This window comes from Phasianus colchicus, chromosome 9 (assembly GCF_987193195.1).
Source record: "Phasianus colchicus chromosome 9, bPhaCol1.hap1.1, whole genome shotgun sequence".
In the NCBI taxonomy this organism is placed as follows: Eukaryota; Metazoa; Chordata; class Aves; order Galliformes; family Phasianidae; genus Phasianus; species Phasianus colchicus.
The window spans coordinates 9,864,909-9,885,519 of NC_143444.1; the positions used below are offsets into that span (position 1 = coordinate 9,864,909).

The following is a 20,611-nucleotide window of genomic DNA, read 5'->3' on the forward strand; positions in this document are numbered from 1 at the left end:
TAAAATTTCAGTAGTGATAACTTGGTCTTTGGTATGTTTCATTATTCATCTATATCTGTTAAAACTGATGTATCCATAGGTGTGGAATCTAAGTAACTCAATCTCTCGTACCAGACCGAGGAGTGACACCAACAATCGGTTTCTTCTCTGCATCTCCTTCAGGGGATGCGGGGCTTCTGGAGCTCTTGCAGTAGAGGGAGATAGGAGACATCTGGGAACTGCAGCTGAAGTCCGTATCATCCTGTAAACAGAAAGTAGAGGAGACTACTGCTTCAGAAGCAGATAAAAGTGACTACAAGAAATTCAGAATACAACTGTCTTTCACAGGCATTGCTACTGCAGGAAATAGGAGAAAGGCTTTCCTTTGCTATCTTATTCTAGTCAGTGTCAAGTACCACTGACAACCAAAGCACCACCACTCTATATCAGCAGAACAAAAGGGTGGAGAGACCAGCAACTGCTAGACTCAGACGCCTTTAGAAGGTATTTTGTTTGGCAAACAGACTAATAAACACAACTGAACATGATTTTTTTAGGAATGGATTACAGGACTAGAAGAAGGAAAACATAGTTGAAGGAAAGTTGTTTTCACAAAGGTTGAAAAAAAATAAATATTAGTTTCTTTTTATGCTATGAAGTTGACCAAATAGATAAATCAATAGTTTTTTTTTGCTTGTCTCAGCTGAGCCTGAATTAATCTTGCTATCTGTGTTACATGGAGGTTTCTGCATACAGGTACATTCTGCACTGGAGAGTCCGCAGATGATGGAGAAGGAACTGAACAAGTTGAAGGGGCTGGTGATAAGGGCTCCGTCTTCACATTTGCATCTGCAAAAGATGAAGAATTTTTCTCTGTACAAGTCTTTAACAAGGGGAAATCAATAAAGAACATCACTCTACACCAGCTATTTAATCCCCAAAGCAAGACACAGCAGAAAATTGTGAGATTAAAGATATTTAGATTGTAGGGCAGCTCCTAGCAGCTGGACCCATGCTACAGAAACACAGCATAACTTCTCACCGTAGATCAAGTAGTTCCACAAAAATTACCAGTACCATAAAGCTGTAACAGCTCACCCTTGTGGAGCAGGATGGAATTGTCATACTTGCAAAATTCAGCTATTAAGTTACCTGAATAAGAGTGGCTTGTAATATTCCAAAGGTCCGAGTCCCAGGACATCAAATCCAAGTCAAAATGAAAGTTATACAGATCATTTTCCTGAAATGACTGTTCAGAAAAAGAAACAAGATAAGAAGGCAATATACATTGAGACCATCAGCTGTTACATTCTCATTCTTACGTTTCTGGACAAGCAAAGGGACTATCACTTCAGTTGCCTTAAGAACACAGCCTTGAGAGGGAGTGTTCTCAGCTGGACTACGTGAGACGAGGCTTCTTTTAAAGCCTGGAACTATAGAATAAGAGCATTTCTGTTCAAGAATACCGTTAATTACTGTCGCGTTGTCAGTAATTTGTAAAGCAAAAGTTCTAAGTGAAGTCACTGAACCACCTTGAATAAATTACAGGATTGGTGACTTGTTGCCATTACTCACCTTCATCTTCATTGAAAGATTAATGCTCTTTCATCATCAGATCTCAAAGCACTTTGTAAACGAAAGTAGTGTCAACATCAGTTTAATGAGAGAATGAGAGACTCAAGGAGTGATTTGCTCAGGAACATACTGACCATCTCAGAGATGAATCAGGCCTCACTACACTTGAATAAACTGACATCACCACCTTCTAAAACCAGAGACATCAGGCTCATAAACCAACGGGGGGGAAAAAAAAAAAGGAGACTAAAATCACCTCTTACACATCAGTTATTGTACAACCCTTGAAACAACAGTCACCTTTTTGCTTCACATTTTTCTGTTGCTAAGCCTCAGCTCTCTATCAAAATGTAACATTTCTATGAGCGCTGGCATAAAAAACAGAGTGCTCTCTAACGTTATACATTCAGTTTATATAAATACATAGATAGGATTTACTTGCTAAAACCTTTCCTGAAAATGTATCTTCCTTTAAATTCTCAGCTTGCTTCATAAAGGGTGGCTCAGAAAGTCTGCAGACTGCACAGAAATTTGCAGGCAAGGATGAAGAAAAAGCTCATCAGAGCACATCAGTAGAAGGAATGAACAGAAGCCACAGCCCAAGCTGTGCAGTAAGAGTCTCCCACGTGTAACTAATGCTGAAAGGTGATGGCTTGGCCTTGCACAATCCAGCAGTTCCCAAGTTCTCCCTAATGCCTGTCCTACAACTCCTATAGGAATGCTAATAGTACCCGGGACTGATGTGGGACAGCACAGAAGCTGTATGTAAAGCCACAGCAAACAGAGGGAAGGCAGGAGGAGGTACAGAGAGTGGGAAATCCACGAGGCAAACGTCCCGGGACAGAGCCAGGAGGAGGTGTGAGCATACATTGAGAAGCGCAGGGTTTAATACGCTGCATAGGAGTAAAGGTTGAAGAAAAAACTCTCAAACAGACAAACGCGTGCCTTTAGACGCCATTTCCAAACCCACCGCCGTGCCACTGACGGTTCATGAAGGGACGGGCAGCCCCGCCCGGCCCGCAGGTGCCCGTGACGCCCTCCAGCCGTCGCCACACGGCTCCGTAGCACCGCTCTCCCCTCGCCCCAGCCCGCCAGTACTCACGTCGGGCTCGTCCTTCGAGGCGCGCCGCGACTCCGCAGCACCGAGCAGCTCGCCCAGCTCCTCGCCCAGCACCGTCTCTGCGGGGAGATAGCGGCCTCAGCACCGGACGCCGAGCAGGGAGCCGAGCTCCGCCCGGCCGCGCCGCGTGCCCATCCCGGATCCCGGATCCCCGGTCGCCGACCCCTCCCAGCCGCGCTTACCCCAGTCGAGGCCGCCCCCCGCCGCCGGCAGCAGCCCCGCGGGCTCCCACTCGGACTTCATCGCCGCCATCGCTTCCGGCTTCCTACTCCCGCACACGTATACTTCCGGCAGAAGCCCCGCCACCTACGGCGGCCGCAAGAGGACACGCTACGCCCGCCCCCATCGCGCTCCGCCCCCACGCTGCGACCGTCTCCCATAGAGCGCACGCGGACCTCGGTCGAGGACAAAGGCGTTTATTGAGAGCCCCGTTGGCACGGGTCCGGCCCCAGCAGCGGGCCGGCGAAGGGAAGGGGCTACAGTCCGCTTTTCCACGCCCCTGCTGCTTCGGAGGCTTTGCCCACGTGTGGGTATAGACTAGGGTGGGCACAGAGCTCTGCAGTCCCAGCCCCTGAGCGCAGCTTCAGGCCAGCAGGCAGCGAGGGTCTGCAGGGCAAAGCGAAGTACCGTCGGGGTTGGTGCTGGTGGAAACAGCGCTTCTGGCTCCGCTTTGCCTGCAGTGAGATGGGAGGAGTGAAACAAGTGAGGTGGCTGGGCTCACGCTCCCTGAGTTTTCTACCCAGGTAAGCCCAGGTGCTGCCCAGAAGCAGATGGATTTTTCACGCACACTTTCCAATGTGCTGCAAGCACTGCGCTGGCATTCACCTTACAAGGTGGAGTCATAGGCTGCATTGGTGAAGATGCCTGGTGCCCCCAGGTCACTGGGAAAAAACATAAAGAGTGTCAGCTGGGGGGAAAAAAAGAGATAAGGAACATCATGCTTGCATGAGAAAAGCACTCATGTCTTAGCCATTTCTCCCCATGGGCTGCACCCTGCAGAGGCTACAGAATCCTTGTATTCTGAAGCATGCTAGTTGGCACAGCCTCATCAGCCCCTAGCTATGCTCCTACTGCTGTACAGGCAGCCTCACACGTGCAGGTAGAGGTGATGGTAGTAGGGAGGTGTCTACAATAATATCCACCTGTCTGCAGTTAGAGACACTCCTGCCAAATACAAATCTTACCTGGTGGGGTTCAGGAGCTTCTTCTTCTCCTCTGAGAGTGGTGTTGAAGTGTCCATGGAGAGTGCAGACAGAAAAGAAAGAGTCAGATCTTTTTAGTGAAGGCTTGAAAAGCAGCCGAAGGATTTGACAAACCAAAACAAATCTGTCACGCAATCCCATTCCATCTCATCCTGGGATAATTGCCTTTTGCCCCTTCAACAGTGATGGTGTTTTTCTGTTTCTGCCCCCAAGTTGTGGCTGATGCTCTCAGCAGGACCCAGGGCCAGGGAGGTGCTGCTGGACTGAGCCAACCCACAGCACACAGGACGTGGACTGGAACGGTCACATCTATAAATTCTTTTGATCAACACCCTTTTCTTGGGGCTCTGTAGCCACCTGCTCTGAGAGTCCCTAGCCAAAGCACACCCTGACTGCAGATGTTTCAGTACCTCTGTCGCTGAGCCGCTTGGCAAGCAAGGCAATGAGCGTTCCGGAAAGCACAAGGCCAGCTGCTGCCAGAGCACTGGTGCTGGTGTAAATCAGAACTTGTTTCAGAAAGGCAGCAGAATCCTCTGAAAAAGGCCCACAGACACTCAGGTTGTTATCAGAGGAATTCCACAGAGACAAAGCTGCTGGGTGCCTCCTCCAGCCTCAAGATGTACTGCAGGAGGCTGGGAAGCACAGCCCCACCATACCTTCGCAGACTGGGGGATGCCTGGTCCAGTTCCCTGTGGCTGCACACCTGAGCATCTCTGCTCCCATCTGGATAAATCCTTCCTTGCAGGAAAAGGTGCAAGTGGAGTTGAACGTGAAGTTCCCATGTGGATGAGAGCAGTTGAGGTGGCCATGGCTGGGGGCATCCAGCACTGGACAGCTGATGGCTGCAGGTAAAGCACAGCAGCAACACTCATGAGACAGAATTGTTGGCAGTGGAATGAGGGCACAGGGGCTAGAGAGCCAGGGGATGAGCTGCCATGAGCTGGGGTGCTTGGAAAAGGAATCCTGGGGAAAGCAGTCTGCTAGCACAGAGCAGTGGGCAGTGTCCTGGCAGTTCTCAGAAGAACTGGAGATTTCAGAGAGTCTGCCTCCTCATGATGCTACATATTCACTGTGCATAGGCCTACTGGAGTCACAGAAAGTGTCGGGATAAAGGCAGCAATGGGGGCTCCATCCCTGCATCCTTACACAGCTCCATTCCACTCACACTGCTTGAGTGCACATGGGTCAGTTCCTCTATCTCCCAGAGGAGAGACTGGGGATACATCCTGGGGAAGGGGCAACTCTTCATCAGGGCACACAGTCCAGGAGCAGATATGACCACCACAGTTCTACCTTGGCATTGCGAGGTGTCTCCAGTCCAGATTCCAGTGGTCATGCACTCTCGGCTCTGTGGCCCGATCAGCTCAAACCCTGGCTGGCAGGAGAAGTCACATGTGGAGCCGAAACTGAAGTTCCCATGGAGGTGGGAGCAGTTCAGCTCTCCATGCTCTGGAGCACCAAGCACATGGCAGGTGATGGCTACAGAAAAAGAAGCACACCTTAAGCAGGAGCCAAGTTATTGTGGGGTTGAACTGCTGGTATCAAGAGTATGAAGAACATCCTAATGCCATCCCCATACTAGTTACACCCCAAACTCTAGCAGCAACTCTACCTTTACATTGTGAAGTGTCCTTGCTCCAGGTCCCCATAGCTGTGCACTCACGGCTCTCTGGTCCCATGAGCTCAAACCCTGCCTGGCAGGAGAAGTTACACGTGGAGCCAAAGGTGAAGTTCCCGTGGAGATGTGAGCAGTTCAGCTCTCCATGCTTTGGAGCACTGAGCACTGGGCAGGTGACAGCTGCAAGGAGAGCAGGTCTCAGGGCGGATCCTGTACATGCTGGCAGGAGCACATCTCCATGTCTGGAGATGGGGCACCCAGAAGTTCTGGGTCAATTCTGACTGTGCCTGCTAGGTGCAGGGGATGGTGTCCTGGTCTCAGGGAGTGTAAATGCCTAGACAGGGAGGTGTTGGCAGGCTCAGTCCCTTGCTCTGCAGGGCTGTCAGTGGCAACTCTTTGAGGTGGCCGTTGTGGACAGAGGATTTTCACTACTGGGACAGGATGGCAGGACCTCAGTGATGTACCAGCATGTGTCAGAGTATCAAGAGTGCACAGAACAGCACGACAGAGCTGGAAGCTGCCTTCTGGATGCAGACATAGGGCAAGCTGGGGGCATGGCTCCCACCCTGAAAGCTCAGGGCTGATGTGATGCAGTAGTGCTGCAGGCACCAGTGCTGTCACCATTTGTGGAGGGGGACACTGGTGAGAATCATGGGCCTGTGTGTGCACATGGTGTTGGGGCTGCTGAAGTGACAATTGGCAGAGGCAGAGGACAGCACAGGGCAGCTCTGTGGTATTGTCAGTGACACTATGAGCTCTAGCAGCAGCTCTACCTTTGCATCGTGAGGTGTCCCCAGTCCAGGTTCTTTTAGCCACACATTCACGGCTCTGCGGCCCCATCAGCACAAACCCTGGCTGGCAGGAGAAGGCACACATGGAGCCAAAAGTGAAGTTACCATGGATGTGGGAGCAGTTCAGCTCTCCATGCTCTAGAGCTCTGAGCACTGGACAGCTGATGGCTGAAAAGTAAAAGAAGCACATCTTAAGCAGGAGCCAGGAAGCTACAAGGCTCAGCTGTTGGGATGAGAAGGCTAATGCAGCTGAGAACATCCCAGAGCCAATCTCAGGCCAGTGACATCTTTACCAGCAGCTCTACCTTTGCACTGTGGGGTGTCCCCAGTCCACGTCCCCATGGCTGTGCACTGATGGCTCTCTGGCCCTGTGAGCTCAAACCCTGGCTGGCAGGAGAAGTCACATGTGGAGCCGAAGGTGAAGTTCCCATGGAGATGGGAGCAGTTCAGCTCTCCATGCTCTGGAGCACTGAGTGCCGGGCAGGTGACAGCTGCAGGGGAAAGAGGCACACTTCTAGCAGCAGCTGGATTACTGCAGGGTTGAACTGCTGGGACCAAGAGGCTGAAGAACATCCTAATGCCATCCCAAAGTTCTAGGAGCATCTCTACCTTTGCATTGTGGAATGTCTCCAGTCCAGTTCCCCGTGGCCATGCACTTGCGACTCTGTGACCCTATGAGCTCAAACCCTGGCTGGCAGGAGAAGTCACAGATGGAGCCAAAGGTGAAGTTTTCATGGGGGTGGAAGCAGTTCAGCTCTCCATGCTCTGGAGCTCTGAGCACTGGACAGCTGATGGCTGAAAAGTAAAAGAAGCACATCTTAAGCAGGAGCCAGGAAGCTACAAGGCTCAGCTGTTAGGATGAGAAGGCTAATGCAGCTGAGAACATCCCAGAGCCAATCTCAGGCCAGTGACATCTTTACCAGCAGCTCTACCTTTGCACTGTGGGGTGTCCCCAGTCCACGTCCCCATGGCTGTGCACTGATGGCTCACAGGCCCTGTGAGCTCAAACCCTGGCTGGCAGGAGAAGTCACATGTGGAGCCGAAGGTGAAGTTCCCATGGAGATGGGAGCAGTTCAGCTCTCCATGCTCTGGAGCACTGAGTGCCGGGCAGGTGACAGCTGCGGGGGGAAGAGGCACACTTCTAGCAGCAGCCGAGTTACTGTGGGGTTGAACTGCTGGGACTAAGAGGCTGAAGAACATCCTAATGCCATCCCAAAGTTCTAGGAGCATCTCTACCTTTGCATTGTGGAATGTCTCCAGTCCAGTTCCCCGTGGCCATGCACTTGCGACTCTGTGACCCCATGAGCTCAAACCCTGGCTGGCAGGAGAAGTCACAGATGGAGCCAAAGGCGAAGCTCCCATGAAGGTGGGAGCAGTTCAGCTCTCCATGCTCTGGAGCTCTGAGCTCTGGGCAGGTGATAGCTGCAAGAGAACAGGTCTTAGGGCAGGATTTGGGTGGAACTGAATACACAGGTTAGTGTTTAATTCCAACCTAATAAACCCAAATTTGAGGTGGCATGTGTTTGATCTTCCCTTCTTACCTCAATACTGGATGGCAAGCCTCACTTCCTTGGACACAGCAGTAGCACCGTTGGTACAGTGGTTTTTGCTCCATGTGAGAAGCAGTTGCTGCTGTACCAGGACCTGGTTTATCCCTGGCACTCTCTGGGTCACAGTTCCATGGCAGAAGACCATGGGCACCTTACACAGAGCCTGTTTCCATATAGGATATCCACCTCCCAACCCAGCACCCAGGCACACTGGCTCTATCTTTGCTGTAAGTGAGGGACCCTGACCAGGCGCCCTCGGCTATGTACCAAAGCCTCTTTAATCCTGTTCTCTCAAAGCCCTCCTGGCAGGAGAAAGTGCACATGGAGTTGAAGGCAGAGGCTCCGTGTGAGTGGGAGCAGTTGACACAGCCTCCTTCAGGATCCACCACTGCAGGACAGGTAATAGCTACAACCAGATACAGGCAGAGCTGGTGAGGATGGGGTGAGCACAGCCATCTCATCCTATATCCCTGTAGTGCCCAGGGCATGTCCAACCCTGTCGCAGCCATAGCCTGTGCTTGGTGTTGGAATAAACCCAATTGGCAATGCTCACTAACACAGCTCTGTTATCAGCATTGGCAACCAAGTCAGCCAATTTTTTGCAGAAAAGAAAAATCCATCATACATCAAGCAGGAAAAAACAGAGCTGTGCTCTGGAAAACCAGATGTGAGAACTTGGAAAGTCAGGGACAGGAAAGGTCAGGGCAACTTGCTGAATGGGGGAACTTCCACAAAAATGACATCACATCAGCCCTTGGTGCCTGCTCCCTTAGCTCCAAAAATCCCTGGGCCACTGGCCTGCCTAGCACTGCCTCACTGGCAGCGCTAACTGCAAGGCAAGCTGCTAGTTTTAATAGTTTGTATACTGCTGGGGCTCTCCATACAGGAGATACCCCTTTGTGTCCTGTACCTGCTTCAGGTCTTGTCACATCCTTGTAACCACACGTAGACCTGTTATACAGAGCAGATGGAGCAAGGCTCCACACAAACCCCAACCCAAAACAGTTCAGTGCCTCTGGGACACCAGCAGAGCAGCTACAAGTCCTCGAGATACAAACAGGAAGACTTTCTCTGCATAACACACCACAGCTTGGTTCTTTTGTGGCTTTCTCCCCACAGTGGTTTCCTGCCTGCCCTGTTCCACCCTATCTCACCACCTCTTGCCCTTCTGCCCAGCCAAGTCAGGGTGCACCCATCCCCCAGCCATGTGACAGCTCCCATTTCTCTTCTTTAAGTCCTTCTGAAGCACCCAGGACCTTCCCAAGGAGCAGTCAGTGCCTCTAGCATGATGGAGGTGCCAGGACATCAGTTGTACCCCAACACAAACAGGGATTGAGCATCAGCATGTGGGAAATTGCAAGGGTTTGCTGCATGTACACACCAGAATGCACTGTGGGAATGATGCTGAGCATCAGTGCCACACTCCAGAACCCCAGTCCATGGCAGTGCCTACCTATGCACGTGGGGGTCTCCGCCGACCACTGCCGATCAGCCAGGCACTGCAGCTCATCCACACCTCGTTGTTCAAACCCCTCTGGGCACCAGAAGGTGCAGGTGGAGTTGTATCTGAAGTCTCCAAAGGGATGGCTGCAGTTCATGTACGTTCCTCCGGGCTCAAGTATAGGGCACTGCACAGCTGGGAGAGATGCAGCCACAGCCTGTCAGTAGCACGACAGACCTGTGTGTTGTGCTGGGGCTTCAGCTCTCCAACAGAAGAGGGGTCTTTTGGGGATATACAGCCCCAAGCACCATCCAGGACAAGCATCTCAGCCCCAAGCAGAGCCTGCTGGGTACTCACCATTCTCACAGTTGTCTCCTTCGAAGCCGGGGTGGCACTCACACTTGTAGCTCTGGATGACCTCCAGACAGTCACCATGCAGGCCGCAGATCAGGGGCTGGCAGGAGACTGTACACATTGACCATCATCAAGGGGTGCCCTGTCCTGCTCTCAGCCCTCCCCCTGTTCTCACCACTCACCCTTGTAGCACAGTGCCTTCTTCTTCTTCTTCGTACAAGGCTCATCGTTCCACTTGCCTGCCTCTGATGACCGCTTGATGTAGATCTCCACGCAGTCCTGGTTGAACTTGCGGTTGTTGGGCTCCCCAGTGGCCCAGTTGGCTGCCTCCTTTGTCAGTGCCATCTTGGTGCCCACCCAGGTCCAGACACCTTTCAGCTTGCGGATGCCAATCCAGTAGTATTTTCCATGATAGGGCACGGTGCGATTGAGGTACTCAATCTCCTCCTTGTTCTGGATGGCCACCAGGTCGGTGAAGAAAGTCTGGCAGTATCTTCTGGCGTTGTCCCACTCATAGTCCTCCTCACTGTAGTAGTACGTCCAGGCTCCCACCTGCATCACCACGCCTGCGGGAGAGGATGTGGTCTGGGATTGCTGCAGGAAGACAGTGCAGGTCTGGGGACAGGGTTGGGAGACCTGAGGCTGGCACCAGGGCCAAGAGCCACCAGCAACCAGAGGGAAAAGGTGGGGGAAGTGTGGATGAAAACAGAGTTCAAAGAGAGTATACAGAGATGTGTAAGAATCTGGCATGGCAGAACATGCCATGGTGGAGCAGAGGGGCAGCAGAGAAATGAGGAAGGTGGGAAAGAGCTGGGGCGTCCCTCACCATAAAGATCTCCCAAAGAGTTCCTTAAAACACATTTCCTTCTACACATGTAAAATTGCTCCACATGTGTGGTTTTGTTGTTTAGTTGTTTGTTTTCCCTACTTTCTTTAATTTACAATTCTAAAGGAGGGTCGGTTTTGCACAAGAAAGAAGACCAAGCATGCCCCCATGCCCAAAAGCATCCTTGTGCCATACTGCATCCCCGATCCAGAGGTGGCCCAAAGAGCTGCAGAACACTGCATTGCAAAACACAGCCTTGCAGAAAGCAGTTCACGTCCTGGCCATGCCCACCAGAGAAAGCAAAGCCCAGATTAACTGGAACCCACACCCAGAAATGGAAGGCACTGTGATGAAATACTGCTTCTGTTTCCCACCACAACTTGATGTAATCAAGAAGTTTTTGCCACAAAAAAAAAAAAAGCTTCCTCCCTTCTCTCTAGAAGCAGGTATGCCCACGGCTGCAGAAAGCAGCCCAAAAGTAAGGTGGGAAGCAAAGTCACTCCAAGCAACAGACCTGAGATACCCTGTCATGGGAGAGCACATCTTACACTTTCATTGTGAAGGCAAATTTCTAGTCATTGCAGATTAAATACAAATACAGGGCCTCACGGATATAAATAGGGCTCTAGCTAGGCCAGTTACCATACATTTTCCTATGCAAAATCCCTACAACTTGTCTGGTTTTCCTTGTGGAAGATCCAACTACCCACTTTGTTAAACAAAACCAAGAAAAATGTGCACTCCAACAGCAGCCCAGCTTCTCAATTCATGGGCTCCCAGGGCACAGCTCAGGGCAACCACTGGGAGCTTGCCCTGACCCCTACCACCTCCCCTAAGAATCCCAAAAAGGATCAGACCCCAGGAAAGACCAGAGAGCAAATCTACAGCCTGCCTGTCATGCATAGACACTCCTGCCTCATTCTTCCAGCTCATGCAGCCCTGTATGCTCAGTCTTGTCTCACCTCTCCCCACGCACCTGAGCTGAGCTCCACCTGGGTTCCATTAGCAACCCAGACAGCTCCCATGCCTCCCGTCCTGTGCAGCTTGGCACAGTGCTCGCAGCACTCAAGGTGCATTTGTATTTTTGTTTTCCTTGCAGACCTAAATCTCAGTCTCCTCCTGACACTTCTACTTTTGCCTCTGCTCTTCTGCTGATTTGCGAAAGGTCTTTTGTAAACGGACCCAGATCACACAGGATTTCTAGGACAGAGCACATTTATTTCCCCCTGCAGTGCCAATGTGCAAAACAAATATCCTACAGGCACCAAAGCCACGTGTCTGCGGGGCCCCCAAAATAACTCTGCTGCCCTTCTCCAGTTTCCCCTTCCCTCAGGGTCACGGTGGGCACCTTACCACATGTGACGACAGCGATGCCCAGGCAGCAGACACCACAAGAGCCGAGAGCCCACATCCTCCGAGCGCAGCGCTGTCCCACAGTGGTGCCCTGTGTGCTGGGGAGAGGGGCATGAGCATGCATCCTTGCCAGCAGCAGGGTACCCACCCACAACCCTCCCTGCCCCCTACCCGAGCATACCCCAGCTGTCCCTGCAGGAAGGAGCAGGCAGACCTACCACGCCGGTGCTGCAGGGTGCCTGCTGTGCCTGGCCCTTGCCCTGGGCAGGCAGCGCTACTCACACTTCCTGCAAGCCACAGAGCATCGCTCCCTCCCCTCAGTTTCTTCCCCTCCTGACCCAGCCCCTCTGCCAGCCCGCATCCTGCCCAGCTGTGCTCCCCACTGCCAGGCACCTGCTGCCAGCTGGAGACTGAGACCCCAGCGAGGGGCCAGCCTGGTGTGCGGCCACCCAGAGCCCTCCAACCCACCATGTAGGTGACAGCAGTGAAGAGAGGACAGAGCAGGATGAGGTGTGTGGACCTGCACAAGCAGAGCAGGAGTGTGGTGTGCGGCTCCCAGATCCTGTGCAGGCTGTGAGTTGTCATATACCACTTAAGACCAATTAGTTACACAATGTATTTTCCTGTTTCTGCTTTTTTAAATCTTTATGAGAAAGGTTCAAAAGTGGGATGGGGAAACTTTCTCCCATTAGATGTCCTTTATGAACATCTACCAATGCTTCAGGAAGGTGCCCATTGTGTACAGTCTATCACCATATACTTATTTTTACACATATTCTTCTTCTAAGTAGTATCATTTTGGCAAGGTTTTCTGCGGGAATTGCTCCGCTCACTTCCAGTTAAAGCCAAGGCAGAAGCCCTTTGGTTCACATGCACATCCCAGTTCCAGAGAAATAAACAATGCTCCAGTGGGACTCATACAACACAAAAGGAGGAACTCATCTACAAAATCCATAACTCATTACAATGCCTTTCTGCTTGGCCAGTGTAAATGAAATTCTGTTCCTGTTTTTGGTCATCATCCTTGCAAAATGTTCTACTGCAATTCTCCCTCTTTCTGTACATGCAGTATCTCAGCAGCATTCGCTTTGCCAGCTCTCGTGCTTTGGACAGGGAATGACATCCCAGTGGGCAGAGAAGCTGAGGGGTGGCTGCTGGGCAGGGGGACACCTCGGGAAGCCATGGTCCCCTGAGAGGGACGAAGCTGCTGCTGCACTAGGACAGTCAGAAGGATATTGCTGGATGCTCGGCCCCAGGGGAGGGCAGGAGGAAAACAAGCCGTGCCCCTGCTGGTTTCACTTCTGCTGGCACAGTGGGGCAAAACAATAGAAAAAAATATTCCCACTTGCATTTTGTTGCTACAAATAGTCCCTAGTGTTGTAAAAACAGAAGTGAACTGGCTGAGACCTGGAGGCAGCCACTGCAAGGGGAAGGACGTAGCCTTGAACCCAAGGATGATGCTGTGCATGTAGAGGAGAGGGGTACACATGGCAGAGGGGAATGAGGATTGCCATCAGTTCTGCAGCTCTCCTGGGAGCTAGATAATCTGGGGGATAATCCTGTTTTGCCTTGCTGGTGTTCCAGGGCCAGCTTCTGGGCAGGTGTTGGCATGCTGCAGAGCACATGCTCCTCACAAGGATCCTGCAGGCTCCTCTGGCATCGCGAGGCTGAGTGGGGTGCTCCCCTGCCACTTGGGAGGAGCCCTTCACCAAGCACACTGCTCTTGTTTTTGGCAGAGGCCCCATCCCTGTGTGGTACAGCCCTCTCCTCTCCTTGAGCAATATTCCCTGCAAACCGCAGAGGAACCGACTCACCCTGACGCAGCCTGCCTGGAGCAGCTGCCTCTGGTGATACCACAGGCACCTTCCTGGGCACCTCGTACAGCCCCCAGGGCATGGAAACATGAGGCATCCCCAAAGGGTGCAGCCATCGGGTGCAGCCCTGCTCCCACCTTCCCCCCATGCCACCCCATTTCCAGTCCCTACACTGAGCCAGGATGCTTTGGAGGCACCTTTTGGGTATGGGTTAGGGATGGCTCCCCTCCACAGTGCCACCACGGGGGCTTTTTGTCCCCAAAGAGCTGGGAGGTGCCTCTGAGTGCAGTGTGGCACACAATACAATCTTTCTCAGAATCTGAAACTGATAACAGTTTGGCCACAGGAAGACATGTTTACTCAAATATCACCCCAACCAGGGCAGGGCGAGATGGTGGCACTGATTTGTTGAACCAAGATGGGGATGTCCCCAAATGTCACTGCCATGCCCCAGGTGGAACAACCCTAGCTGCAAGGCGCAGGGGGGTTTGGGGCCCCTGCCCACCACACTGTGTCCCCCTTATCCTATTGATACCCATCAGAGCCATTTCTCTGACCCTGGAGATCTCAGCCTTGTGCCTTCACCCTACAACAGAGGGACAGAGAGCCATATGGCATCGCTGCCATCTGTGCACCCCTGAGGCTGGCTCCCGTTGCCTGGCTGCAGCAGCACGTGCCTGGCATGGGTAAAGATTTGCCAAACAGGATGGTGGGGGTGGAGATAATGGAAACTTATCTCAGCGCCGGTGTAGTGAGCAGTAAACAAGTGGCCCTGCCTATCAGGGTGAGTGCAGCCTGGGGCATCCTGTCCCACGGAGCCCTACTCATTGACCTCATAGCACTGCCTTGTGTCCCCCAGACATCACCAGTGCTACTGCAACAGTCTGCTTTAATGCTTTAATGCAGTCTTCTTATTTCAAGAGGGAAAGCCCAGAGGTGGATTCTGCTGCCCGTCCCCCCCAGCACGTTTTTGCCCCCCTCTGCCTCTTCCCTTCCCCTCACTCTGGCCCTCTCCCCAGCAGATGTGGCTCTGCAGCCATGCAGCTCTGCAAAGAGCCATGCAGACGAGCGGATGAATGCACTCATCCATGAGAGCTTTGCCTCCGGCTGGTGCCAGCCCCACGGAGCAAACAATGTCCTGTCCTCCTGCCAGGAAATCCGGAGACAGCTCTGGCCATGCAGCGAGGCCAGCTCCATTTTCCTGCACACAGAAGCATCCTTGAGCATGTTCATTCTTCACCTTTTGGCAGCTCAGAGCTGAGCTTTCCTCTCCTTCCAGCCTCAGGCAAGTGCCCTGCCTTGTGCTTCCTGCCCTCTTGTGTTCAGTGCCAGCAGTGCTTTGATGCTCTCAACTCTGGGACCTTGGTTATTTTTCTGCTCCTGAAGACCTCGCTCCTTGGAAAGTGTCCTTCTCTTCACTGCCTTCTGGGTGCAGAGCTGAGGAGACATCTCTCCTGCATTCTGGTCCTGCTTCTTGTCTCAGAGTTGGTTGGTTCCTCTCTCAAAGTCCAGACTTATGGGGTGAGACTCTGAAAAGAAAAGAACTCCACCTAAAATAATGGGGGCAAGGGTGCCCCCAATATTTTGCTGTCACTTTGAAATTAATTCCTCCTTCTCCACATTCTGGCTTTCCACATCTATGGTTTATCATGGAATCATGGAATCATTTAGTCCAACCCCAACCCATTCCCACCATGCCCACTGAACATGTCCCTCACTCAGTGCCATGGTTCTTGAACACCTCCAGGCATGGTGACCCCACCACCTCCCTGGGCAGCCTGTGCCAGTGCTCAACCACTCTTTCTGAGAAGAAATGTTTCCTACTAAGACTTGTGCTTCAGACCCCTCACAGCTCCGTTGCCCTTCTCTGGATGCATTTAAGACCAGGATCTTTCTACTCCATCCCATCCCCTGTCCCAGAAGTAGACAGACTCGTTAGCAGGCTCTGCTGTGATGGGACAAGGGGAAGTGGTTTCAAACTAAAAGAGAGGAAATTAGATTGGATATAGGAATCCCCATCCCTGGAGACAGCCAAGGTCAGACTGGATGGGGCTCTGAACTCCTCATGGAGCTGTGGGTGTCACTGTTCACTACAGGCCAGAGTCCTTTCCAACTCAAATGGCTCCATGATTGATTTTATCCCTAACTCCACTGGGGATTTTGCTGGCTTAGACCCACACTGGGGCTCGCCCCCACCTCACCAACACCATACCTGGCTCCTGGAGGGATGCCACGCACAGGGGCAGCTCAGGGCTGCTCACCACTGACTGCCAGCCCTGCCGCTGTCACACGGATGTCACATAGAGGTGTCTCAATGCCGTGCGGGATCTCCGGGCACACTTCTGCATTGATGTCTGTCGGCTGACACGTGAGGCTGCCCGCAGCATGGGAGACACCGGCCCCAGCGGTGCCACCCGCAGCGTTCGTCCCCGCTGCCGCTGGGGTGTCTGTGGGGTGCTGGGGGCATCTGGCACACCTCCATTTGTCCCTGGGGCGTTGCTCTCAATGATGAGCTGGAGCAGGCCTGCCCCGGGGAAGTCCAAAATGACCACTCCCCAGCACACCGGCTGCCCCGAGCAGCGCTGCAGGTGCTGGTAGCACTGAGGGTTGACAAAGCGGGCCACGTCCTCGGGGCAGGTGAAGAGCCCATTGCCGGAGCAGAAGGTGAGATGCATGGTGGCAGGGTCCCCGCTGGCTGCTGCGTCCAGGTGCCGCTGTGCTCGTGCCCATTTCCTCTCCAGCGAGAGCACGTTCCACGCATCGCTGATGCTCAGCCGCTCATAGGGGATGCCCAGCACCGCCCTCTCCAGCGCCTCCAGCACCACGATCTTGCCCCTCACCTGGCCCAGCGTGGGCACCTCCTCTCGGCACCACAGCCGACCTCTGCTCTCCTCCAGCAGGCAGCGCTGGAGCCGGGCAGCGAAGCGGGACCGCGGGAAGAAGGGCAGCTCCTCCTTGATGCGCATCAGCACAGCCTCACCAGGGTGGGCGCGGAGGAAGCGCAGGGTGCGGCGCAGGACGCCCCGCAGGCTGACCCGCTGGAAGGTACACAGGTGGTAGATGCGCAGCTCGCCCCGCTCCAGCTTGCAGCGCACATCCAGGAAGCGAACGCCAGCCGCCAGCTGGGCCTCCAAGCCCCAGCTCTGGCAGCGAAGGCGCCGGCCACCAAACAGGCTGAGGGAGTCGTGCGTGCCGGGGATGGAGAGGCGGGAGAGTGGCAGGGCGTCAGGCAGCGCTGCCATCCAGTCGGGGCAGAAGGCAGCAGGCTGGGCCGTGTTGTCAAACGCTGCACTGTGCTGGCACCGTGCATCCATGCTGCAGTGAACACGGGCACCCCAGCACCGGGCCAGCCTGTGGTGGCGGGGTGCAGTCTGTTGGATGGGGTGTAGGCAGTGACTGGCAGGCTGAGAGGGATGCTGGCCATTATCTGGGTGATACACGTCATGTCCCTCATGTGGCACGTGCTGCAGGGATCCGGGCTCACTCTTTGCCAAGGAGAGAGCTCAGCAGGATGGAAAATTGCTGGGCTGATCCTGAAAGCAGCCGGTCAAGCTGCACACCTCCCTTCTCAGGAATCAGGACAAACGGGACTGGGTGCCCCACAGCCCTGGGAAGCTGCCTGTCCCCGGAAAGGCACAGCTGGTTGGGGATGCCATCACCACTGAGCTGTGAGCCCCATGAGGGCAGCACCTGGGGGTGACTCATTGCCTGCCCTTGGGACACGGCTGCCTCACACTATGCTGCCCTGAGGGCTTTGATGTTCGAAAGACGAGTACCCCTGCTGTGACATCTCTCTGGGGACACAGAGCAGGGTGGCCTCCAGGACACTCTCTGTCAGAGCTCTCACTGAGCTGACCCCAGCATAGAGACAGCACAGGCTGAGGGTGTGGACATTCTGCTGCCACCCCCGCTGGCATGACGTACTGTCTCTCATCATCCCGGTGACACTTTGCAAGGCTGCTCAGGGCCTGGCTCCTCAGCAGCCATCACAGCAGGGCGGAGCGCTGGGACAGGCGGGGAAAGCAGCAGCAGCAGAAGCAGCAGCAGCAGCGCAGCCCAGCCTGCAGCGCGGCACCTCCCCTAAGCATGGCGGCACCGAGCAGCGGAGGTTCCTGCTTCGTGCTGGGGGGCTCGGGGGCGACGGGCCGGGCGCTGCTGCGGGAGCTGTGCGCACAGCGGCCCTTCAGCAGAGTGACGGTGATCGGGAGGCGGCAGCTGAGCCTGCCCGAGGGGAGCGGCGTGGCCGTGGTGCGGTGTGGGCCGGGGGTTGCGGGGTCCGTGCTGGAGGTTCCACCCTGACCCACGTGCCTCCCCCAGGAGCAGGCGGTGGTGGACTTTGAGCGGCTGGGCGAGCACGCCGATGCCTTCCGCGGCCACGACGTGGGCTTCTGCTGCCTGGGCACCACCCGGAGCAAAGCGGGTGCGGTGAGTGGCCCTGGACGGTCCCAGGGGGTCAGCGGGCATCGCCTCGCCCAGCGAGATGCTCAGGCCTGGGGGATGTGCCGTGGGTGCCTCCGCTCCCAACGGGGTGCCGTTAGGTGAGAGGTTGCTGACCCCGCTCCCTGCCCTGCCCTAGGATGGCTTTGTCCGTGTGGACCGGGACTACGTGGCGCAGGCAGCCGAGCTGGCGCGGGCAGGGGGCTGCAAACACTTCGTCCTGCAGTCCTCCCAGGGAGCAAACGAGCGCAGCAGCTTCCTGTACCTGCGGGTGAAGGTGAGGAGGGAAGCTGGGCGTGCTCCTAGAGATGGAGATGCGGGGACACTTGGGAACGAAGATGGGGCTGAGGTTGCAAGGGGTCCAAGTGGCCCCAGGACTCCCCTGCTGAGGGGGAACAGAGAGCCCAGGAGGTGGGCTGGCAGCACAGCAGCGTGCCCTGCTGCGTCCTAAAGGGCAGACACCAGGCGCTCAGCATCCTTACACTACTCAGCACCACCTACTCTTGCAGGACTCGCTCCTGCCTGCAGTGTGTAACACCGGCAGTGCCCAGGCTGGGCAGCATCCCGTTGCCACAGCTCTGCCCGCTGTGCTGCTGCTGCTGCAGTTAGCGCTGTGGCTACAAGGGAGCGCTGCTGACTGCTGTTTGGCTGTCTGGCACTGACACTTCTTTCCTAGAGAGCTTTCTAGAGCTGTCTTTCTACAGCTGAGTTTTGTTTTTGTTGTTACTGAATTCCTGGGCTCTCTGCTGACCCATCCTTTTGCCCCGTTTGGGTCCCTGCACTGCCCTGCCCTCTGCTTTGGTGATTGGCATCTTGGCAAAATGCTTTGCATTTCAAGCAGGGTCAGCTCTGGTTCTCCCTTCCTTGCCCTCCAAGAAACCCCTCTCCTCTGACATGGTTGTGGCCCTGCCTTTGTCATGCTGGGAGAGGAGTGACCTTTACCCATGGCCAAACATACCCGGCTCCTGCCGATTTGGGTGCTCTGTGCCCTTCCTACTGCAACCCTCCTCTCCTAAGTTATCTGGAGGATTACTCACAGCTCACAAGCACACACCAGTTGCGTGTTGGGCAATACTTGCAGGTGGCTGGTACAGAGGTGATGCAAGACTGCTCACAGCCCTCAAGAGGCTGTTGGGACTGTGGCTGGGCAGGTGGGGAAGGGTCAGCCACTGCTGCTCTTTGGCCACCTACCTCTGAGGAGGTCTTCTGCTCCTCCCTTTTTGTGTCCATATTTTTCTGTACCACCAACTCAGAAGCTTTCCTTTGTGTGTTCATTTTACCTTTGCCACATTGTAAAAGCTTGGGAGCTAAATCCATGCTGATCAGCCCCAGCACTACAGCCGTGTCCTGTGGCTGTGCTGTGCACTGGGGGTCCTGGGGTAGGTTGCAGGATGCAGCACCAGCCAGACACTGTCCTGCCCACAGCTCAGCTCTTCCTTCTTCCTGATTCATAGGGTGGGAGACAAGGTGCCTGTGATCATCCTCAACTTGTTTTGTCCCCACTGTGACAGGGAGAAGTGGAGAAACTGGTTGAGGCTGTCGGCTTTGACCGCTGCACCATTCTTCGGCCAGCGTGAGTAGCAGAGGGGACACAGAGCCAGGGAAGGGCTGGGAGATGGGGGCCATGGGCAGGGTATGTTAGGGGAGGGTTGGAAAGGAAGTGAAGAGATCCTCCAGATGCAAATGCTGCTCCTGCCTGCACCTCTTCCCCTCTGCTATAAGCAGCAAGCCCAGGCTCAAAGCACAGGTTGAGGGACATTGGTTGAAGCTTAACTTCATCTGGAGGTCAGCCTGTGTGGAGGGGCTGCTCTCCTGTATCCTTTCAACCATACTCTAGCTGGGAGAACCAGCATCCCAGGTTTTGGCAACGCCATGGGTAAAAGGAGCTCCCAGCGATCAGCCCACTCATTCCAGGGCCCTGCAGAAGCCACTTGGGCCCAATGCAAGTTTTCCAGCTTGGCTGGGCCCTGCAGCCTGACCCACCTCACCTTCTTGCCCCGCAGGGTGCTGCTGTGTGAACGCCAGGAGTTCCGCCCCACCGAGTGGATCACGCAGCGGATTCTGGGATTCGGCGCCCGGTTCTGCCCCACTGCTTACACAGTGCCTGTAGAAACGGTGGCGAGGGCAATGGTGGCCAGTGTGCTCCAGCCGAGTGGGGAGAAGGTGGAGGTGCTGGAGAACAAAGCCATCCATCAGCTGGGAAAGGCAGTGCCGCAGCCGGGCACATAGAGCTAAAGGCATGGGCAACAAGTGGTTGGCTGACCTTCTGGATTCTCTTCTGGGCTGATGATGAATGTATGGGATAATAGTGGAGTGTTTGCATGGACAATGGGGAGCTGGGGTGCAAATCTGGGTAAGCATTTTATAATTTAAACAATTCCTTGAATTGAGATCTTGAATAAAGGTCCCTGTGACTGGCGTGTGCTAGCTGTGTTGAAATCCTGCTTTCCACCTGCATGTTGCCAGCCTGGCTGCATTTCCTGGTGCCACCTCAGGGAATGCATTTGGGTATGTGGTTGGGGCACAGCTGTCCCCAGGCACCAGCACCCTT

The 20,611-nt window shown here is 54.4% G+C and overlaps 3 protein-coding genes across 9 annotated transcripts in view; 1 reads left to right on the forward strand and 2 right to left on the reverse strand.

Moving 5' to 3' along the window:
- Positions 1–3,064, reverse strand: part of ATF6 (activating transcription factor 6) — a 73,585-nt gene extending 70,521 nt beyond the window's left edge. For all 3 annotated transcript variants that reach the window (XM_031595780.2, XM_031595779.2, XM_090146124.1), the window contains exons 1-5: positions 2,857–3,064; positions 2,657–2,733; positions 1,132–1,228; positions 734–828; positions 112–241 (exon numbers count right to left, since the gene is read on the reverse strand). In XM_031595780.2, the coding sequence (XP_031451640.2) occupies positions 112–241; positions 734–828; positions 1,132–1,228; positions 2,657–2,733; positions 2,857–2,926 (469 nt within the window). In that variant the 5' untranslated portion in view covers positions 2,927–3,064. The remainder of the gene's footprint in view (positions 1–111; positions 242–733; positions 829–1,131; positions 1,229–2,656; positions 2,734–2,856) is intronic.
- Positions 3,065–3,074: 10 nt separating this feature from the next.
- LOC116230532 (P-selectin-like) lies at positions 3,075–12,368 on the reverse strand. Of its 5 annotated transcripts, none has more exons than XM_090146119.1 (17): positions 12,278–12,368; positions 11,810–11,907; positions 9,813–10,196; positions 9,634–9,741; positions 9,289–9,471; positions 7,522–7,707; positions 7,218–7,403; positions 6,895–7,080; positions 6,591–6,776; positions 6,268–6,453; positions 5,489–5,674; positions 5,170–5,355; positions 4,533–4,718; positions 4,287–4,409; positions 3,859–3,889; positions 3,462–3,555; positions 3,075–3,348 (listed from the first exon to the last, which is right to left on the reverse strand). In XM_090146119.1, the coding sequence occupies exons 2-16, from the start codon at positions 11,865–11,867 to the stop codon at positions 3,501–3,503; spliced, it is 2,430 nt and encodes an 809-aa protein (XP_090002245.1). In that variant the 5' UTR covers positions 11,868–11,907; positions 12,278–12,368; the 3' UTR covers positions 3,075–3,348; positions 3,462–3,500. The 5 variants fall into 5 exon arrangements, with proteins under 5 accessions (XP_090002245.1, XP_090002244.1, XP_090002247.1 ...); XM_090146118.1 differs by lacking the exon at positions 12,278–12,368 and adding an exon at positions 12,028–12,145; XM_090146121.1 differs by lacking the exon at positions 12,278–12,368 and adding an exon at positions 11,991–12,139.
- Positions 12,369–17,616: 5,248 nt separating this feature from the next.
- Positions 17,617–20,487, forward strand: HTATIP2 (HIV-1 Tat interactive protein 2). The gene is made up of 5 exons (XM_031595782.2): positions 17,617–17,871; positions 17,941–18,048; positions 18,200–18,337; positions 19,572–19,633; positions 20,064–20,487. Exons 1-5 carry the CDS (start codon positions 17,710–17,712, stop codon positions 20,287–20,289), a joined length of 696 nt encoding a protein of 231 aa, XP_031451642.1. The 5' UTR covers positions 17,617–17,709; the 3' UTR covers positions 20,290–20,487.
- The last annotated feature ends 124 nt before the right edge of the window (positions 20,488–20,611 follow it).